Below are 21493 nucleotides of genomic sequence, written 5' to 3'. Positions count from 1 at the left end.
CCTCCTCACCATCTTGTGTTGTTTCTTTTGGACCTTTGTAAGTCCTCAAGTTCTTGCCTTTATTAATTAAGCATTCTAGATCTTGGTTTTACCCAATTTTCTCCATGTATAGGTTGAGTTAAATGCATGGAATCCATAAAGTTAGCAACTTTATGGATCTTTGAGGTGCTTTGATAAGAATAAGTCTTAAATCTGAAGTTTGATGGTGGACTGGACTGCATGCACGAGTTTGGGTCTCATTTTCCCTTTATTTTGACCTAGTTGGTGTTCAAGATGCGCATTGGACATGTATGTCTAAAAAGATATGATTTTTATGGTCCTTTGGGTTGGTTTGAAGGTTTGACTTAATGGATTAAGAGCTTAATGCCTTAAGTTGTTCAGATCGAGTCTTACAACGTGATAGGTTATGTGTCACGCCGTGACGATGAGCGTTCTACAGTTGTTTTGTCCTAACTCCGTCACGACGTGACAATTAGTAGGGGGTGTGTTTGACCATTGACTTTTCACCTCGGTTGACTTTTGGTCAAATTAGGGCTTTAGGGCGTAGACTGAGAGGATACTTATTTATTGCTATTAGGTGTCTCGTTGTACCTATCTACCCTGTGTGTGTGAGTTGTTGTGTGTTAGTTGTTATTCACGAGGCGAGTCTTCTCATTATAATTGCATGTGTGGTGGTATATGCATGTTGACCAGTTGTGTCTTATTTGTTAATTTATGTTAGATGTGAACTGAGTTGCTAATAACTCTTGGACTGCTGTGAGTCTATGGGACAGCTAATAGTCCCCAGGGTTGTTGATAACATGTGAGGTGTGCTGTTAATCCACAGGGTGTGCTGTTAGCCCACTGAGACCGCTCATAGTCCCTAGTGTTTCTGATAATGCATAACTGATTATTATGATGTGATGTATGCGATATTTTGGGGAACTCACTAAGTTTTGTGCTTACAGTTGTAGATTAAATATTTTGCGGGTACTTATCGGATTAAGAATGCAGGACTATACACACATCAACAGTTTATGATTCGAAATTTCGCATTGTCGTCTTTATAACTTTGATTTATGAATAATGATTTATGAACAAATGGTTTGATCTGAATGTAACTTCATTAAAAATGGACGTTTATATTATTTAAAAATGAAAAGAAAATTAGTCAGGAATTTGGGATGTTACATATAAAAGATATGTTTGTCAAGAATAATTTGTAGTTTGAAATAAAAGTTTGAAGTTAGAAGTTGTACATGTTATTTATGTAAAAGTGTTTGTTAAAAATTGTTGCAAACTTTGAAATTGTCAACTTACATAGAAAGTTAAAGGCTTCTAAAAGCTAAAAGATACTTAATTAATTTTTGAATTATAATTTTTTTGTTTTAGTATAAAGGCTTTAAAGTCGTACCCTCAAACGATTTTTTTTAACTGGAGCTTTTTTCCTTAAAAGACTAAAAGTTTGTTGGCAAACACATTAAAATATTAAAAAAAGATAAAAACTACTTAAAATAGCTTTTAGATTATAATTTTGTTGTTCTAAAATAAAAGTTTTAAGTCTATACTCACAAACAAAGTTTTTCTAAGTTTCTTTATTAAAATCTCTTAAAATCTATTAAAACCTTTAAAAGAACTCGTCAAATGCGTAGCTTTTTACAAAAGCTTGTTAATTTTTGAGTGTGATGAAATCTATATTTGTTTTTGGTTTGTTAATATATTTAATTAATTAATTATACAAAATAAAAAATGAACATATTTTATAAAAAATTATATCGTTAAATGTCGAAATTTAAAATACGCCACATATATCAAAGATTAAAAAACATTGTGGTTACAAAATCTTTTATCAATTTTACGTATTTGAATACTAATATCAACCAATGTTATTTTAAAAAATATAATGTAACGTCGCAAAAATTTAAGACCAAAAATTTCATTTTTGTATTAACAACAGTATTAACCAAACATGTTTATAAAAAGCATAAGGAAAATCAGAGTATGTCAATAATCATCGAAAAGTACATCATGAACAAATAAAGCAAAAAATCATAGTGTATGCAATGCGATTATCCCAAGCCCTTCCCTTTCGAACAGAAAGTACCTGAAACATGAACCGAAAACCTTAAGCACAAAGCTTAGTGAGTCCCCCAAAGTATCACATATCATACATAAATGTTAGTTCAAGGCTATACCGGATATGTTTCACCCCCGGGTCTATTTCAACTCATATGACAACTCAAGGTTGTATTGAATCTATTTCACCCCCAAGTCTATTTTAACTCAATCGGTATTTTTTTTCAACCATATGGGTCTATTTCACCCCACATACATATAGCAAACAGGCATACAACAAAAGTCACAAAGACAACATGCACATACAACCCTAGTATCCTACAGTATAGTGAGCAAACTCACATCGATCAGCTGATAAACAAAAGTAGTTGATCGGGTTGTTGAACCGGAGAATCCCTACACTAATTAATCAAATAATACCATAATTAATAGTTATGTCATAAACCATAACTGGGAACTTAATTCATTAAACCCGACCCCTTAGGGTAAAAGACCATTTTACATTTTCCCTTAATCGGCCCAAAACCATGGCCCAACCCAAAAGCACCCGAAGCCAAAAATGGCCCAACCTTCTAAACTCACAGTTGGGAATACGTTAAGCGTGTCCAACTCGTACGCCCCATGTACTCACACTGACCAGATTACGGGGTTCGAACCAAGTACACGCAGCGTACATAGAATTACGCCCAGTGTACTGGTCTGTGAACCAATTCTCATATAGATAACTTAATCCCTTAAGACCCTTTCGTTCAAACTTCAGATCTACTCTAAAATAAGGTCTTAATCCATAAAGTCGGAAGCTTTAAGCTTATGCATGGATTAATAAGCCCCAACCCCCAATTTAAACACTCTAACCTCATGAAATGAATATCAACCCTTGCATGGTTGAGTTAAACCCATAAAGCTACCATTTTTATGCACAAAGGACTTCAGAAACACTAAGATCTACCATCCTAAGCTTCTGGAGTAGCTTATACTAACAAGAAACAACTCAAAGGACCAAAATATGCCAAGAACTCCAAACTAGCTAGATCTAAGAGATGAATCAACAAGGTTGAAATTTTATACCTTCTCAGACTTGCCAAGATGATGAAGATTCTGAATCTTCAAGCTCTACTCCAACCAATGCTTGATCACCAGGCTCATACTTCTTCACAATGCATAAAAACACCAAAAGTTTACTACCAAAGCTCAAAAACACATAAGGAAAGCTAGGGTTTCATCGTAAGTCTTTAGATGGAAGGAGGCTTATGAAGGGGCAACCTTAAGGTCCATAAGGACACTTAAATAGGGGCCAAACCCTAAAAATTAAGGTTTATGGTCTGCTTACATGTGATCGGTGTATGTATGGGTATGCCCAGTGAATGCCACTTACCCCCGCGTTCAACTTATGGGAGTACATCCAGTGTACTCCATGTTACGCCCAACGTAACATGGACCAAAAATGCAAATTTTTTTAAAACTAAATCCAAATATTGAAGAGTAGTTGAAACTCGATCGTTACATATGACATATACTTAAATTTGCTAAATTATATGTGGATACTTTATATCATGAAAATATAAAGAAAATTTTATTAGTTAAAAAAAATTGAAACAGTTAACCGTTGTGATATTTTGTGACAGTATGTTTTGTTAAACAAATGTTAGTGAAAAAGCTAATGGCACAAATTTTTGAAGTATTGTTAATCTTTCGAGTTTATGAGAGATAGGAATCTAGAGGAATTTGAAGGGAACTAAACGTATGGACAATTAGTGTCCAAGCATAATGATGAAGAGGACGTTACAGAAGATGGGGAGGGACAAAGTTGTCAACCCATACCAAAACCCTATCTATTTGTGGTTATGCTTCTGGAGGAAGGAGTGTAGTGGTTGACAAACCTATTTAATTAACATTATCTTAAAGATAGCAACAATGCCTTAGGAGTGGAGATCTAGTACCATGATACCAATTTACAAGAATAAAGGATATGCCTTAAGTTACAACAACGATATAGGTATTAAACTACTTAGTCATACAATGAAACTTTGGGAGAGAGTGTTAGAGGCTAGGATAAGATAGGATACATTTATATTTGAAAATCAATTTGGCTCCATGCATGGGAGGTTATTTGTTGAGGCAATCCACCTACTTAGACGTCTTATGGAGAAGTATCGAGAAAGAAATAAGGACCTTCACTTAGTGTTTATCAACTTGGAAAAAGGCATATGATAATGTTCCAAGGGAGACGATATGGAAGACTTTAGAAGCTAGAAAGGGTCTCATGGTGTTATCTTAGGGTTATTCATGACATGTATTATCACTCTACGACTTGTATTAGAACTACAATAGGCAACACTAAGTCTTTCCTTGTTGGAATTGGCCTTCATCAGGGATCGACACTTAGCCCTTACATCTTTGTGCTGATTATGGATGTGGTATCTCTCAAGGTGCATGGAGAGGTTCATGGAGTATGCTTTTTGCAGATGATATTTTTTTTGGTTGCAGAATCTATGACTGGGATGAATGTTAGGTTAGATATATGGAAGATTCGTTAGAAGATAAAAGGCTTAGGGTCAACACAACTATGAAAAATTATCTACGGTGTAATTTTAGTGGGGATGAAAATAGAGAAGGCATAGAAGTGTGTATCATTCACAACTAAAAGAGAGCTTCAAGTACCTAGGATCGATGATTTATAAGGATAAAGGTGTAGATGATGATGTTACCCAACTTATAAATGCGTGATGGATAAAATAGAGAGTTAGCATTAGAGTTTTGTATGACAAAAAACTCCCTTTAAAACTTAAGGGGAAATTCTATAGGGCGGCTATTAAGCTAACTATGTTGTATGGATTTAAATGTTATTCAACTAAGAAAGAGCATGAGAGGAAAATGGAGGTCGTAGAAATGAGGATGTTACGATGGATTTGTGGTAGAACCCAGTTGAACAACGTTTCGATCTCATCAATTACAAACTTGCTAGGAGTGGTGGCAATCAACGAGAAATTAAAGGGAAGAAGATTGTGGTGGTTTGGGAAGGTGCATTGGAGAAAATAAAATGTTACACTTAGGAGGGCGAAAATGATTATTGTAAACGTTGAGAGGATGGGTCTCCCGTGAAAGAAGTGGATTGATAATGTGATGTTAGACTTCAAGGATTTGAGTCTTTTTTAAGACATGACCTCATATAGGAGGTTGTGGAGTGACAGGATCTGGGTAGTGGAGTAGTATATGAGTAGGTCTATATAGGGATGAGCATTAGTACTGTCGGAACCGAAACTGGAATCGAAATTGGTAATAAAGTCCGGTTACCGGTTCTCCATTTTTATGAAAACCGGTCCCGATTCTGAAAACCGGAACCGATTTGACATTTTTCTCGTTTTTTTAAAATGCACATAACTCACTCATATAAAGTTGGAATTACTTGATTTTTTTTTTCTAACATGTAATTTGGAATTTGTAATTCATTTTTGACTATACAAACATATATTTTGGTTAGATACTGAATTAGACACATGCCCCGAAAGAAAGAATATTGATGTTGTGTTTTTTCTATTTCAACACTTTTTTCGTTTTTTTGAATCTGTCATGTTTCTTTAAATGTGCATAACTCATTCATATGACGTCGGAATTACTTAATTTTTTCCAGCATGTAATTTGGTGTTTGTACTTCATTTTAGACTGTACAAACACATATTTTGGTTAGATATTGAATCAGCTATAAACCCCAAAAGACAACATATCAATGTTGTGTATTTTCTGTTTCATCATTTTGTTTTTATTTTTTGGAATTTGTCCCGCTTTTAAAATATGCATAACCCACTCATATGAAGTCGTAATTAATTGATTCTTTTTTCATCATGCAATTTAATGTTTGTACTTCAATTTAGAATGACAAAAGTCGTAATTTAGTTAAATATTGAATCATATACAGACTCCGGAAAATAATATATCATCTATAACATTCCAACCGGTTCTACTTTGAAAAATAACCGAAAACCCGGGATCGGAATCGGAACCGGCGCTAGAACCGGAGGTCCAGTTCCCGGTTCTTATAATATAGGAAAACCGGTTTCGGTTCCGAACCGGTCCGGTTCTAACGCTCATCCCTAGGTCTATATGTATAACCGTTGCTTCTATTTGTTGCCTTGGCTGTTGTCCCTAGTTATTGTTTGTTTATATCCGTAAATATTCCCCTCAAAATGTCGTGCCAAGGTTTGTTCCATGTTTTATTTAGTTTTTGCATACTTTATTGGATATTGTAGTCCTTTCAGACTGATTTTTGTTGCATTTAATCATGAGTCTATCCTTCATTTCCATGTAATAATTGTTGTATATTTGCTCCTCGTGTGTGGCTAATGTGTGATTTATGCCTTGTTACTATTTTTTTACATTATTGTGTATATGCTATCTAATGTGTGATTCATGCCTTGTTACCATTTGTGTATATTATTGTGTATATGCTACATGTAGCAAACTATTTTTCCACTTTCACTATCTATTCTTAATTTTTTTTTCCTTTAAGATTTAACCATTGACCTCCATCTATTTAATTTATTTAATTGTTCATTTTTCTTTTATTCTTTGTTATCCAACTGACTAATTATTCATTTTTCTTTTATTGTTTGATATCCAACTGACGATTATTTTACACATCTTATTTTAGCATGAATCCTCTGTCATTTTCAATACAATGCATCATTATCCTTTCCGTTTTATTTCGCCGGACCCTATCTATAATAATTTTATTATGCAAATGCCTTCAAAATGATTTCAATAACAATATTTAAGTAAGAATCATTTATAGAATATAAATTCTAGGTTTATGAACAAAAATAGCTTTATTTTACGTATTTCTAATATGATACATAATAGAAAGGTCTAAGGCTTTTTAGGTTTAAACATTTTGAAGCCACAACAAAACCAATCCAAATATAATAATAACGATAATAATAATATTTATACAACAAAACAAAATAAAACAAAACAAAGAAAAAGGATTAACGAATAGGATGATATTGTGCAGAAACTCTCTTTGGAGGCAGCTTCCTTAGAATATACAACACAAGAGCCGAAGGCAAGATCTCAACTAGCTGTTTAAATTAATTAATTAATTAATTAAATTAATCAATTACAAAATTCGAAAATTCAATTAAATAATTAATTAATATTCATACCATGTAAAAGATCAAGTTTAGGACCGGATGATCAAGAACATCCAATGACACCTCCGAATCAAAAGCCGATACAACATCCTATTAAAATTCAATTAAATAATTAATTAATATTCAAAATTATTTTTTTTAATATTTTGATATGATAAATAGATTTTAAAAATTAAAGCTACAACAATTTTGTAATTAGAATTATAGAAATAAATAAATTGATGGAAACTTACCACAATGCATCTTACAACAAAGCAGGTAAAGCATATTGCTGTCACAGATCCAACCTAACAATATATTATAAAAAAATTAATTAATTATATTATATCAGAAAACAAAAATTATAATAATTAATTTAAACCTGATATTATATTATTATGCCTTCTCAAATCTCAACAACTATTTATATAAAGAGTAAAATCGTATAAACAAAAATCAACCTCATGAAGTTTCTTCCTTCTTCCTTTTGATTCAATAGGAAACCTTCGAAGCATGAAGAATAATCTAAAAACAATGAATATAAAAAATAAAATAAAAAATCCATGAATACGAAAAAGAAAAATGAAATTATAATTTACTAATTTAGATGATTTAAAGATTCACCTTCCTCCATAAATCAAGAACCCAAGAGCAGCTATGAATGATACAACTGCAGAATAATTAATTGAACAATTATATTTTACTAATTATCTTTAAAAAAAAAATAATAAGTAATTAAATATTAACCTGCAATAAATATTTTTCCAATAAACTGAACAAGGCTATTGTCATCTACCCAAAGGTATATCCAGATGAAAGCTTGAATGATATAAACTCCAACATTAACACATACATAAGTTGTTCTCAGTTTATCTGTAGGCAAACTTCTAGCCTATATTCATTGTAACAAGATATCAAGAGATTATAAATTTAATAATTTATAATATTAAGATTGAAGATTGAAAGATTTGAAGATAAATTTTTACTTGCCTGATGATAGATTTCAGCCCAAAATAGAACAAGAAGAGTATAAGTGGAAAAGAAAAGTAGTCCTGGAATTTCCAGCAGCATCCAGATGCAAACCTGATAAGAATGATTGATGATCGAATTGGGATTTGGGACCCAAAATATGAAAATGATGAATCGTTGTGGAAGACGATGATTACCTTGGGGTGCAAATTGAACACTTGCATATGAAATCCAAAACCAACTGCACGAACTGAAAGAAGAAGAAGGATATATATATATACGTTAATGGGTGGTGATTCTTCAAGAAAGTGGTTTTTAATTGGATCGGTTTTTGAATTGTTAGTTGTTATTGTTACCTCCATTTACGATGAAATTCATGAGGTGGAAAACTTTCTGTGTTGTCCAACCATACTCGGGGACTCTGATTTCAATCCTGATTAGTTGAATCTGTAATTGAAAAACACAAACTTAAAACAAACAGTTGCGATAACAATCTGGTGAGTGACTCGATAAAACCTGCAAAACTTTGTATGAATTAAGATTAGGGATTACTAATTTGTCAGTTCTAGAATCGATTTCAGTTTCAGTTTTACTTCAGATTCTCCAAAATTTGAGATCGGACAACTATTTGTGATCAATATTAGCACATTCGTTCAATAATTTCAAAAACCTAAAGTCTGTAACACTTGGAAAGTATAGGAGGAAGAGATAACTGATAACGTACAAGAGCTATGGCGGATACTAGGGCATAAAAACCACATAGAGTGAAGAATATTCCATCTTGCCAGCTCTTTGATTCATTAATCTCTTCCCAGTCCCACCAGTTTGACGACAACCACAGATCGAACATCTTCATCGACGACGGCGACGGGATGCTCAGTAGCATTCTCGTCATTTCACACCAAATCCGCCTCACAAATCACACACCCTTTCTTCACTTACTTGATTGATCCCACCAAAAACACACCGCTTCTCGATCCTTCTCTTACACACACACTTAGGGATTAAAAATGGAAATGAACACAAGAACACAGACTTCAAGTTGAAAATCGAAACGAATCCTGCTTTTTCTTCTTCAGTAATTAGCAGCGAGATTCAAAGAGATAAGGAACAAAGTCATCCGTTGCAACTCTCTTGCAAAGACTCCATTCTTGGGATATGATTAGCTGCCTTTCCCACACCAGGAAATTTTAAAACTAAATAAAAGGGGAAAAAGACAATCCAAATTAAATCCACGAATTTTATATGTATTATTTGAAATGTGAAATATTAAAATAAGAAAATTTTAAAATTAAACTAAGAACTACACGTATGTAATTAATTGACACAACATAAGAAATTGTTTTTTTTAATGACATAAAAATTGGTTTGCTTAAAAACGTTAGATATGATGATAATGAAAGCAAGTTTGTAACAATGGATATATTTTAATAATGAATATATTGATTATAAGTTTAAAGTTATGTTTTTTTTAATAACATAAAAATTATTGTTTTCTTTAATATTTCTGAAATATTCTAATAGAATATTACATTGTAAATAATCAAATAAAAATTTTAGAATGTTAGAATATTTTAATATTCTACCATAATTGTTAGATATCTTAAAATATTTTAATATTCTATTAAAACTATTAGAATTTGTAGAATATTCTAATATTCTATTAAATTGTTTGAATACTTGTAGTCTAATATTCTAATAAAATATGTGAATATTCTAACAATTTTAATGTAAGTTTTATATTAGAATATTCTATTAGAATATTTCATAGATATTTCAAAAAAACGGTATTTATTTATTTATTTTTGGAAATTATATTTAAAAAAATTCAAAAATTTTCAATTGTTTTGCATTTTAAAAATATTTTTGTTATCTCCAAAATAGTAGCTAGGATTGTGTCCCTATGTCTCATAAAATATAATGGCCTCAAATGAAACAACAAGAATGAAAAGGATGGCATAGAGGAACTCTCGAACATTTATCAGATGTGTCGATATCAATGGTGACTCATTATTTTGATGAATCGTTTCTTCGGACACACGAAGATTATGCAAACACTTACTCGAAATCTCACTTATTAGTTTCCTTTGTGGAAGACAGAATTTTTTCTGAAGAATTTTTCATGATATATTTTATCCATGTATAATATTATGAAAAATGGATAAAAAAAAAATTGTTGCTAATTAGTATCGACAATAGGTCTAAAAAAGTATCTAAAAATAAAAACTTTAGATGTATGTACCCTGTCGAAGTAAGGAACCATGACATATATGTTTGGAATAGATTTCATTTTGAGAGAGTTGAATAAGCACTATCCCGTTGAAAAGTTATATACATCTGCCCTTTCTCAACGCATTTCTTTAGACAAAGACTCTGTTTTTTTCCTTTTCGGATGGTAAATATTTCTCATAACATGGAGTATGAATCAAACTCATGTTTGAATTGAAATTGAGATACTGATACAAGTTCTTCCCTTCTGAATCAGATAGATTCATATCTGAAAAAGGTTGACAATAAGTTCTTTCAAAATTGGCGATATCATCGATCTCATAAGTATCATACCAAATCACATCAATCGAATCACTTTTTTGAGAGACATCTAAGTCATACAAGTAAATATATCTATTCATTGATTAAAAAAAAAAAAAAAAAAAAAAAAAAAAAAACCGTGAACGATGAATGGATTGATGATAAAATAGAATCCTGAGTTGCAAAGAGTGATTTGATTGATGATGAAAAAAGAGAGTTCTTGGTTCAGTTCTCCACCTTAACGACAGGAAAAATGATTAATCAAATTTTATTGAGTCTGACTCATAGTGATCATTTCTCAAAAAAATGACTCTGATTATCAAATGATTAAACAACCGGGAGCAATTTACTTACGATACTTAGTTGACATTCATAAAAAGTATCTAATGAATTATGAGTTCAATATATCCTCTTTAGCATAAAGATGGATATTCATTGCTCATTATCAGACAATCACTTATTCACAAATTCATGTAGGGCTAACAATTTGCATTTACCATCTCATTGAAAACCCTTTTCGCTCCGCTTAGCCTTATCCCTCTCTAGGAGTACTTTAGTAATAGGTTCTATAGGAATCGAACGATCTTATTTAGTCAAATACCTAGCAAAAAACTCCTATCTTCCTTTCATTACGGTATTTCTGAACAAGTCCCTAGATAACAAGTCTCAAGGTTTTGATAATATTGATGTTGATGCTACTGACGATAGCGATGCTAGTGACGATATATATATATATATATATATATATATATATATATATGTGTGTGTGTGTGTGTGTGTGTGTGTGTGTGTGTGTGGAAAAGTGAATATGTGGCTGTTATGTACCTAAGTTTAGGTATAAAACCTTTTAAACGACTTAGTTTTAAACAAAACAAATCCAGTTTCATTTTCTTTTAATATAATACTAAATAATTGAGTTAAATTATAGAATGAAAAAGATCATTTATATATATATATATATATATATATATATATATATATATATATATATATATATATATATATATATATATATCTTTTTTTTGCAAAAATTCATTAAAGTTTCTAGGTAAAGTAAAAAACCAATATTTTTTTAATGAATATAACTCAAACATTGTCCTTCAATTAAAGAACAATATCCAATGATTTGTGAAAACCTTGATTGAGTTATTGCACGTTCTTCTTTTATCTTTTATTCTATTAGTTTTGATTTAAAATTTAGTAGGGTTGATTAAATTGTCAGGATTTTTAATGCTGTAAGTTCTTAGACACAATGAAGAAAAAAACATAACTTTGGTTGGAAATGTAGCAAGTCATGTGATTAAGGAAGAATAGTAAGTGAGATATCATGATTAGCTTGGTATATATAGATCAAAACTACATAGTTTGGAGGGTTTTATATATAAGTTTAGGTACATAACAACCACATATTCTCTAAGCCTATATATATATATATATATATATATATATATATATATATATATATACATACAGAGAGAGAGAGAGGAAAGAGCTAGCTTCAGGTATTCAAAATAATTATTGTGTTATTGTATGCATCAATGTGAGCCAATCAAAATAAAATAATTAAATAAATAAATAAGGATAATTTAGTAATTTGTTTAGTATCTTCAAAAAATAATCCCTATAATCATGGTAGTGACTTATAACCTAAATAAATAAGGGAGTCTTTACTTTCAACAAATGGATCCACTTAAATGATTCGGGCTTTTAAACCTGTGTTCCTTTTGATCGGGCAAAGATGGATGAAGGCAGATCAACGAGCGCAGGTCACAGAAACTTAAGAAATTGGGTGCATGAATCGTTTGGGGGTGCTGTCGATTGGTGGAAGGTCGAGGTTGTGTTTCCGGTGGTGGTAATCGATCACTCATAGTGGTGGCTTATGAACGGAACAGACACATCGAAGGCTCATAGCGAGCACAATGATTTGCTGATCGATTGCGAGCGGAGGAAGCAGCATAAGGCAGCGACTGAATGATCTATCGGAAGGAGAATGGTCGTTTCCGGGGCTCGATGAGGCCGAAGACAGGAAACGGGAATCGTAGTGAGGCTGTTGTGGCTTTTGTGGGTGTAGCGAGGACTCAAGCAACCTCTCGAATGTTTGCTTCGTTTCCAGTAGCAAAGGGCGAATGGGGAGGAAATTCGGCAGTGTTTGTGAAGAGAAAAAGAAGAGATGGGTGTAAGGATTGGTTCGATTGAAGTGACAACGACCCCGGGAGAGTGTTCAACGACATTTGTTCAATGGGAATAAACACGAAGAAATGGGAAACAGTTGGATTGAAGGATAAGGACGAAGCAACAATAGGTAATACTCTTGATTCATTCATTTTTTTTTATTTGTGTCGACTGGTACCAATAGATGAACTGGATGTTTGGTTTTGAGTGTTTTTACAGAAATTGATGGTTGAACGGGTGTTTGGGTTTATTGTTTTGCTTGAGAGGAACAAGGAAATGTAGAACAAGAGGTTCAACCTTGTGTTTCTTACTGGGAAAGCAACACCTCCAAAGGAGGTGTTCTTGGCTGATTCACGAACCAGAAAAGGAAGGGTAGAAAGGGAAAAGAGTTATACATACAGGTATAGAACATACTAATCTGTTCTACAGGTTGCATGTGAAAGTTTGTGCTAGGCCATTGTTACATTACACATACAAAAGGAAGGGTAAAAAGGGAAAATGAAGGGTAAAAGGGGAAAAGACTAATTACCAATGAGCAAGAGGGGTAAAAAATGGTATCATTTCATATCAAATTTACTTCTTCTTATATGATAAAAATCAACTTATTTCTGTAGATGATTCAATGGATGATATTGGTGAGATTCCAATTCTATTGGAATGGAATCACGAATTCCAATTATGTTGGAATGGAATCATGAATTCTAATTCTATTGGAATGGAGTATGGATATTTTCTCACTAATTTATGCATGTTCTACAATTCTTGGTTATTAGTTTTGGTGCAATTCACAAGTCTACATATTTTTCCAAAGGAATTTAGTTTTTTATTTTTCATTTTGCTAATGCATTATTGCAATCTAAACTACAATTTGATTTTGTTTTTACAGAAGTTGATGTTTGAAGAACGAACAACAAAATTGAAAGTGATTCTAAGCAACGTTATTCTTTTAGAAATGTATTAGTGTCGTTAGATTTTGATGTTTTCTTTCCCGTTTTGAAAGTTTTTTTAGTTTTATTCTTTAACAATAAATGTAATTCTTAACAATTGTTACCCATATGCTATAAGAAATAGTGTATTTTTTGTTTTTATTCTTCAATTGATTGTTCAAGAATTTATTATTCTACAAGAAGTTTTTAAAGTCATAATCAAGAAATATATTCAAGAATATTTTTATTATTTGTGGTTCAAGAATATTTTTATTTTTGAATATACTCAAAAACATATTCTGTCAGAATATCCGAATTAAAAGAATTATAATTTGTAAAATCGGATTTTTAAAATTAATAAAATCTATGATTCTTTAAAAAATGCAATTTTCCTTTATTAAATCTATATTAATTGACTAAAATACCCTTGTAATTAATTTAAATGATATTTTTCAATTATATTTAATTCAATAATATATATTAATCACTTTTTTAAAATAAGTAAAATTGATTGGCTTACATTTATACATACAATAATATAATAATTACTTAGAATAGAATAACCTAACCCTATATATATATATATATATATATATATATATATATATATATATATATATATATATATATATATATATGTGTGTGTGTGTGTGTGTTTCTTTATATATTGTATAATTTTTTAAATCAATAACATTTTAAATCATATTGATATGTATGGCAAAAAACTTCAATATTAAAAAAAAAATCTTTTAATTTAATCCAAAAAACCGTTAATAAATACAAATAATTTTTAACTTGACTTAACTTTAATGTCCAATAAACAATGTATAAAAAGATTAAATTAAACTTGCTTAAACATAACTTATACCTCTTACATAATGCATAGATAATTATCTTGAGAGAAATTATGAAAAACAAGAAAAACTTTGGTACAAAATATGACGAGGATTAGTGGGTGTGCAATAATTTATAAACCGGCCAAATTTTGGAATGTACGAAAAATACACTTTTTTACCGGACTAATGTACATTCTCACCTTTTTCTTAGATAATAACAATGTCCATACAGAAATTTCTTAATCCATAGAAATTTTATTATATTCATAAATAAATATAATAAATAAGTTTAAATAGTATATCGATTAAACTAACCAAAAATATAGTATTAGTAAATAATTCCAAAAAAGTCAAGTATTTTTTACTCGAGTTTGGTCGGTTAACCCAATTCGGTACTGTGATATATATATATATATATATATATATATATATATATATATATATATATATATATATATATATATATATATATATATATATATATATATATATATATATATATATATATATATATTAGGTTAAAACCCGTGGAACGGATAAAAGATTTATAAAAATTTATTAAACTAATAAGATATAAGTTTTGTTTAGACTTTTATAAATTTGAATAGAGTGTAAAAACACACAATCAATCATGCAAATGGCATGGATATAGGACTAATCAAATATTTGCAAAAAAATATTTAATTTACTAAGATAGAAGTTTTGTTTATAAGTTTACAATAATTAATTAAAAATAATATATACATTATTATGAATATTCGATCTGTTATTTGAAAACATTTTTTTCATGGTGTTTCTCATCATGACTACATAACTTATTTTCAAATATGGTTATTTGCATCTAAAATGTTAAGCCCGTGCTTAAATATATTTAAACTCTTGACTTTGAGATTTGAATAAGCATTGACTTTTTTTATTTTAGTAAAACTCATTTCTAGAATCTAGATGAAAACTCACATTATAATTCAAGCCCTATCATGTCAATTCAATTCAATTATTCAGTGGTCTTATCGAATTTAATAAAAAGTCAAACAAACCATAAGAAAGACAAATTATACAAGCATTAGATAGACATGTGTCCGAGATAAAAACACAAACAAAAATAATACTAACTGCATCAAGAATCAAATCAACAATAATCCTAATTGAATTCATCCATAAACCACCATATGCATCCACCTTACAGAAACTGAAATAAACTATAGCACACACTTTATGTGCTGAAATGAAAACTCAACTTCTATCTTCCTGTGTATCGGGTGTTGCCTGTCAACAATGAAAAAACATTAAAAGAGATTCAAAATTTGCATAAAAAGATATATCACAATTGGTCGGCTCACTACAAAAAAGACAATTATGTCAAGGTTAAATGTTGTGATGTAAAATATCACCAAACCTAAACCCAAACCAAAACCCAGCTGAATCAAACATAAAAAAAAAGTCAATTAATAGCAAATTTTATCATGAAAAAAGAACCAGATGTAATTCAAAACTTGATATATTATATATTTTTAATTTGGTGAACTGAAAACTCAATAGTTGAGGGTTAGGTTTAAGATAACTAAATGAGATTAAAATAACATTGAAGGTTGAATACACGTTTTGGTCTAAGTGTTTGTTTTTAATTCCCATTCTCTACTGTCTTTGGCTTATGGTTAACACCAAATCAGTAGATGTGACAACAAATTAGATTCTACTGCTTGAACATCACTGTAGACTAAAAAATAAGATCAAAGACTTAATCAGGTAATTGAAAATTGAAATAATACAACAAACTCAAAATCTTTAGAATAAGACCACTTACATCATTGAATTGTTGGAATGTTGAGATGTTCGATGACCGTAGTTAGTATACCACAGATCTTTCAGGTGAGAAAGAAAGTCGACAATAACCATGGTGGCGAAGGAGGAAGGGAGTGGATCAAATATTTCCCCTAAAGGCTTTGAAAACTTGTTGCAACAATGTGACAACCCGAAATTTTCATTTGGTCAAACCTTAAAAGTCAACCACTTCTTATCGTGAATTAATATCATTATTTCTTATTTTTAAGAAATATAAAGTTCGTTTGATTATTTTAATATTATTTTTAAACGAACGAGTGAAAGAAAGCGTCGTCTCAGGTTTTAAATTTTTAAAACCGCAAACACCTCGCGTCTTAAAAACCCTCGGCCAAACTATTTCGTTTGAGTCGAAAAATCATACCAAAATCCGAAAACTCATGCTTATCCATGAGTTTAATCCTTAAGTCTAGTCAAAAGGAGTTTACTCCCCATTTATCCAAAAGAGTAAACTCCCAAAAGAGTAAACTCAAGAAACACTCTCAAGTATCAAACTAGAAACAATTCCAAATCTTCAATCTTGTAAGTCTTCTAACCATTTCTTCTTAGTAAAACACTTAATCTAGTGTTTGTGCATCTATTCATCCATTCATTTATGTATTTTGTTTAGATTTTCCAAAACACCAAGAACACACACTAAGTGTTCTTGGCCTTTTAGCTCAAATCAAGCATCATTATAGTAAGTACTTCCATCATTGAGTGCTTGTAAGCTAGTATATTAAATAAACACCAAGAAAATCGGTCAAGAACACCATGATTGAGGTGTTCACGGTCCAAGGTGATTCTTGGGCCGTAAACACCATAAAGACCCCCAAAAGTGACTTAAGTCCCATGTTTAGCCCTAGTTTGAAGTCTAAGACTTACCTTAACTTAGTTAAACTTCCCATGGATGTGTTTAGGCTTTGAAAAACATCAAACACCACAAATTATAGGTGTTTAAGGTCTATGGATATTCCAAAACCGTAAACACCCAAAAAGGTGTTTAAATGAGCCATTTTCCTTTCTTAGCCCTAAAAACTAACTTAGATGTTTACCTAGTTGTGATAAGGACTTGAAACAAAGGCAATATCCCTTCCCATAAGGGCTTACGGTAGTAAACCCAAGGGAAAATACCCTTAGGCCGTAAACACCTCAAGGAGGGTGTTTTGTGGCCCTAGTCCATTCCAAAGGCTAAACCACTTAGCAGGATTGCTTCAAAGGATTTGTTAAACCTCAAAACAACCCATAGTTGCAAGAAATGGAGTTTAGACCGTAAACCCTTGATTTTACTGTCGTAAACTCCTAGGGTAAAGGTCATTTAGACCGTAAACTCCCAAGGAGTTTACCCTTGGATCCTAAACACCCTAGTTTTGCCCTACTAACACTCGGATGCAATCCTTGTGAACTTTAACACTTGAAACAAAGTGTTATCAGGTTCTAGAGTGTCCCAATTCATTTTATTAGTTATAATAAGGCTAATTAGTTATATATATGTTCATTATATGATAACTAGGCTCATGCGTGTGTACAAGTCTTCAATTGTCACCTAGCACCGTAACCGACACTTCAATTCAATCCACTCACCACAAGTGAGTTCATACCCCTTTAATTAACCTTTGAAATACTTTTAAATGTTTTAAATGCTTTTATGGGGGGGGGGGGGGAATACAAGTTGAATACTTATAGTTATTACATCAATCACATGTGATTAATAACTATAAAACCAATGATTTTATCATTGTTCAAACTGTTTATCAAACTGTTTTACTTCAAAATGTTTAACAACTCTTTTCTTACCAAATACTTTTATTTAAACTTTGTTATACTTATTATAAATTGCATGCCCATATATGTATAGATATATAAGCAATGTTTAAAGGGCTTAAGAAGGTCATCCACCCTATTTCCTTTTTCTCGATTTGGATGTGGTCTGGTGGGATGTCGGGTAGCCGTCCGAGGGTCGTTTCAATATTAATTATATATCATATGTGCATATATAGACATAAAAGTGCTTCCATATTCATACGTACCAGTTACATCATTAGTAAGTTACCATCGGGGTAACACAGGGTTACACTTATACTATTGCTAGATCAATGAGTCAGTTCATTCATGAGTCAATACTTAGTACTATGAGATCATATACATTACATTACTATGAGAACATATACATTACATTACTATGAGAACATATACATTACATTACTATGAGAACATATACATTACATTACTATGAGAACATATACAACTATACTAGCAGAAGAACATATACAACTATACTAGAAGAAGAACATATACAACTATACTAGAGAAAGAACATATACAACTATACTAGAAAGAGAACATATACAACAATACTAGAACATGTAACAATACATTACATATACATATATACATTGACAAATTGTGATCCACTGTATCGGAGCATGCCTTAAATGTCATAGCCCGAGTTGTAGCCAGAGTCTTTTGGAGGGAGAACGTGAGTTTGCGTATAGATCTATACTGGATTGACTATCCTACACCTTGCTGCTAGCTACAGCCGGACCTGCAGGTCTGAGGGTGTCAAACGTCATTTCTTTTTACGACCTACATTTGTCGTTGTTTATCCAGTCGATAATATGGTACATTTTATCACATGATACCTTAATATAAATCCGGTTTAAGGTAGTTAGTACAGCAGTAGTTCCTATATTACAATACTACAGTACTACAGTACTACAGTAATTTATCCTTTATATACATTTAGTGATTATTTCACTTAAACATTTATGTACAAACTATATTTTGATAATGATAGTTACCCTTGGGAAAATTACACACTTTTACAACAAACGAACGTACAAAACAGTTACGCCTTGGTAGAAGGCTACTTTTAATAGAGAATATAGGTTTTTCTGAGAGATTCAAACTTTTACAAACACGTACAAACGTTTACATACATTTTACAAACTTACACTTGAGACATGTTCAAACGTTTTGATAACAAACACTGACACTAAATACTTATGAACTCACTAGCTTAATGCTGATAAACTCTTTCAAAATAACTTTTATTCTTAGGTCATCAGTAGACAGGTACCGAGGCCAGCTTTTGAGAAGATGGAGCGCATCCAAGACTTATCTTATTATTTTGATTCACATTATTTTTGGTGTCTATAACTGTACGGAACACGCTTGTATTAAAAATTATATATTTAATGCAATGGATGATGTTGTTTGCTTGTTTACTTTTACTATGTTGTGATACTTTACATGACGTCCTTCACTCCAGAACGTTTCCGCCGTTCTTGGTTTTGGGGTGTGACAAGCAACTAAAACAAATCAATATAGCCACTATTAAAAGCATACTAAATTTTTTCCTATATTTTTCGTTTTTCCAAAAAATCTACCTCATTCAATTTCTAAACGATACTGAACAGTACAATGTCGTAAGATGAAAAAAAACTAAAACTACAATGTTGGAATGAAAGGATTCAACAGTTAGATCCAGAGCTAGATTTACCTTAAATAAATGTTGAGGCATTTTTAATAGCCTCCTGAAAGGCTGCCATCAGTATTCAATATCGTTTTTAATATGAGCTCTCATTTTAGTTTTTTATTAATTTTTTCCTTGAATAAAAAACATGCATACACATATACAATGTCAGCAGCTTCCTTATTAAGTAGACAAATTATGACGACAATAAAAGAAATTTGCAATTAATATTTTACGCCCATAATAGTAACATACATATATATATATATATATATATATATATATATATATATATATATATATATATATATATATATATATATATCGAAAGTGCATATAATAAATGTAAGTACATTGCTATTATCTGTAAGAAAAATATAAGTACAATGATATTATGAGTTCAAATTTTAAGTAAGATCCCCATATTTGTACAAAAACTTACATTTTGTTGCTATTTTCCGTAGTTTGCCTTCTTATTTTGTTGGTGCAAATCAACCATAAGCTAAACGTTTTTAGACAAATAAATAAAGCTTGACTGATACTCACATAGGCACATACTCATGTAGTTTACCAAGGTGTCACTCATGGTTTTCTAGAGCCTATCAGGACCTGCAGATGACAAGATCTTGCTAATATGTAACACATGGAAAGGGTGAACCCTAAACCTCAAATGGAAAATATCTTTTCATTCAACTGTTTTCATTGATATCATATGACATCTAACCCCGATAAGAATTTTGATCTTAGACATAATCACAAATCTATATCTTGAGTTAATGATTTACACATTTTATAGTGAATCAACTAAATTTAAAAACTTACTTTTTTGGGATGTCTTCTTGCTTCCTCAAAATCCCTTGCCTCCATGTAAGTCGTTCCCTGTATATAAAATGTTTTCTAATTAACATGATTTGCATATATTACCTGCATAAATAAATAGAGTCATGGATCACCCACAGCATCATCACCAATAAAAAATTTAATTGAATCCTAATTAATGTATTGTGACAGTGGATGAATAAATAAGAATAAGGATTCCTATATAAAAACTAACTAAAAATACAACAACAATGGTTAGGTTAAAAACTATGACTGAAAAAATAAATTACATAACTTAATCAAATTAAAAAGGAATAAGCAAACGTAATTTTGTAATTTTGATATTAAAATGGAACAACTAAAGGCAAGTTTGATGGATTGTAAATCAAACTAAGCATTCACTATAATAGATTATAAAACAAATGATTCAACTAATTGATACCCCAAATTAGAAAGGAAAAAAAATCATTTAGCGTACCAGGGCACAAAACTTGAAATGTAAAAGAGATTAATAAGCTTTGAATATTACAATACCAAAAAGAAGAAACTGAACAAACCTGCATAGTGATGAAGTCTTTACAACCTAAAAATCTTAGATGCTTGGAATCTGCAATTGTCGAAGGGGGGAGGTAGAATTAGAAAACCTAAATCTCAAACCTCATGATTTCCGTAGACAAAAAAATAAAGATTACCAGCAACCAACAATCAAAATCTTAAGTGAGAGTGGTAAAATAAGAAAAACGATTAAAAGAATGATGAATGGGAGAG

The 21493-nt window shown here is 31.0% G+C and overlaps 1 protein-coding gene across 1 annotated transcript; it reads right to left on the bottom strand.

Annotated features, from left to right (window-relative positions):
- Positions 1 to 6957: 6957 nt before the first annotated feature.
- Positions 6958 to 9354, bottom strand: LOC111920077 (tobamovirus multiplication protein 1). The gene is made up of 10 exons (XM_023915657.3): positions 8875 to 9354; positions 8507 to 8597; positions 8348 to 8400; positions 8172 to 8264; positions 7929 to 8073; positions 7806 to 7851; positions 7643 to 7706; positions 7436 to 7489; positions 7215 to 7292; positions 6958 to 7130 (listed from the first exon to the last, which is right to left on the bottom strand). The coding sequence occupies exons 1-10, from the start codon at positions 9043 to 9045 to the stop codon at positions 7038 to 7040; spliced, it is 888 nt and encodes a 295-aa protein (XP_023771425.1). The 5' UTR covers positions 9046 to 9354; the 3' UTR covers positions 6958 to 7037.
- Between the last annotated feature and the right edge of the window lie 12139 nt (positions 9355 to 21493).

The sequence above is a fragment of the Lactuca sativa genome, chromosome 4 (assembly GCF_002870075.4).
Source record: "Lactuca sativa cultivar Salinas chromosome 4, Lsat_Salinas_v11, whole genome shotgun sequence".
Classification (NCBI taxonomy): domain Eukaryota; kingdom Viridiplantae; phylum Streptophyta; class Magnoliopsida; order Asterales; family Asteraceae; genus Lactuca; species Lactuca sativa.
The sequence above is the reverse complement of the archived record's forward strand: the minus strand, read 5'-3'. Positions and strand labels throughout refer to the sequence as shown.

Excerpts from the sequence above, each read along its gene's own strand:
- LOC111920077 (XM_023915657.3), bottom strand. The coding sequence starts at position 9,045 with ATGACGAGAATGCTACTGAGCATCCCGTCGCCGTCGTCGATGAAGATG. Across the intron at positions 7,852-7,928 it reads TGGAAAAATATTTATTGCAG|TTGTATCATTCATAGCTGCT; the intron begins GTTAATATTTAA and ends ATTATTCTGCAG. Across the intron at positions 7,707-7,805 it reads TTCTTGATTTATGGAGGAAG|ATTATTCTTCATGCTTCGAA; the intron begins GTGAATCTTTAA and ends CATTGTTTTTAG.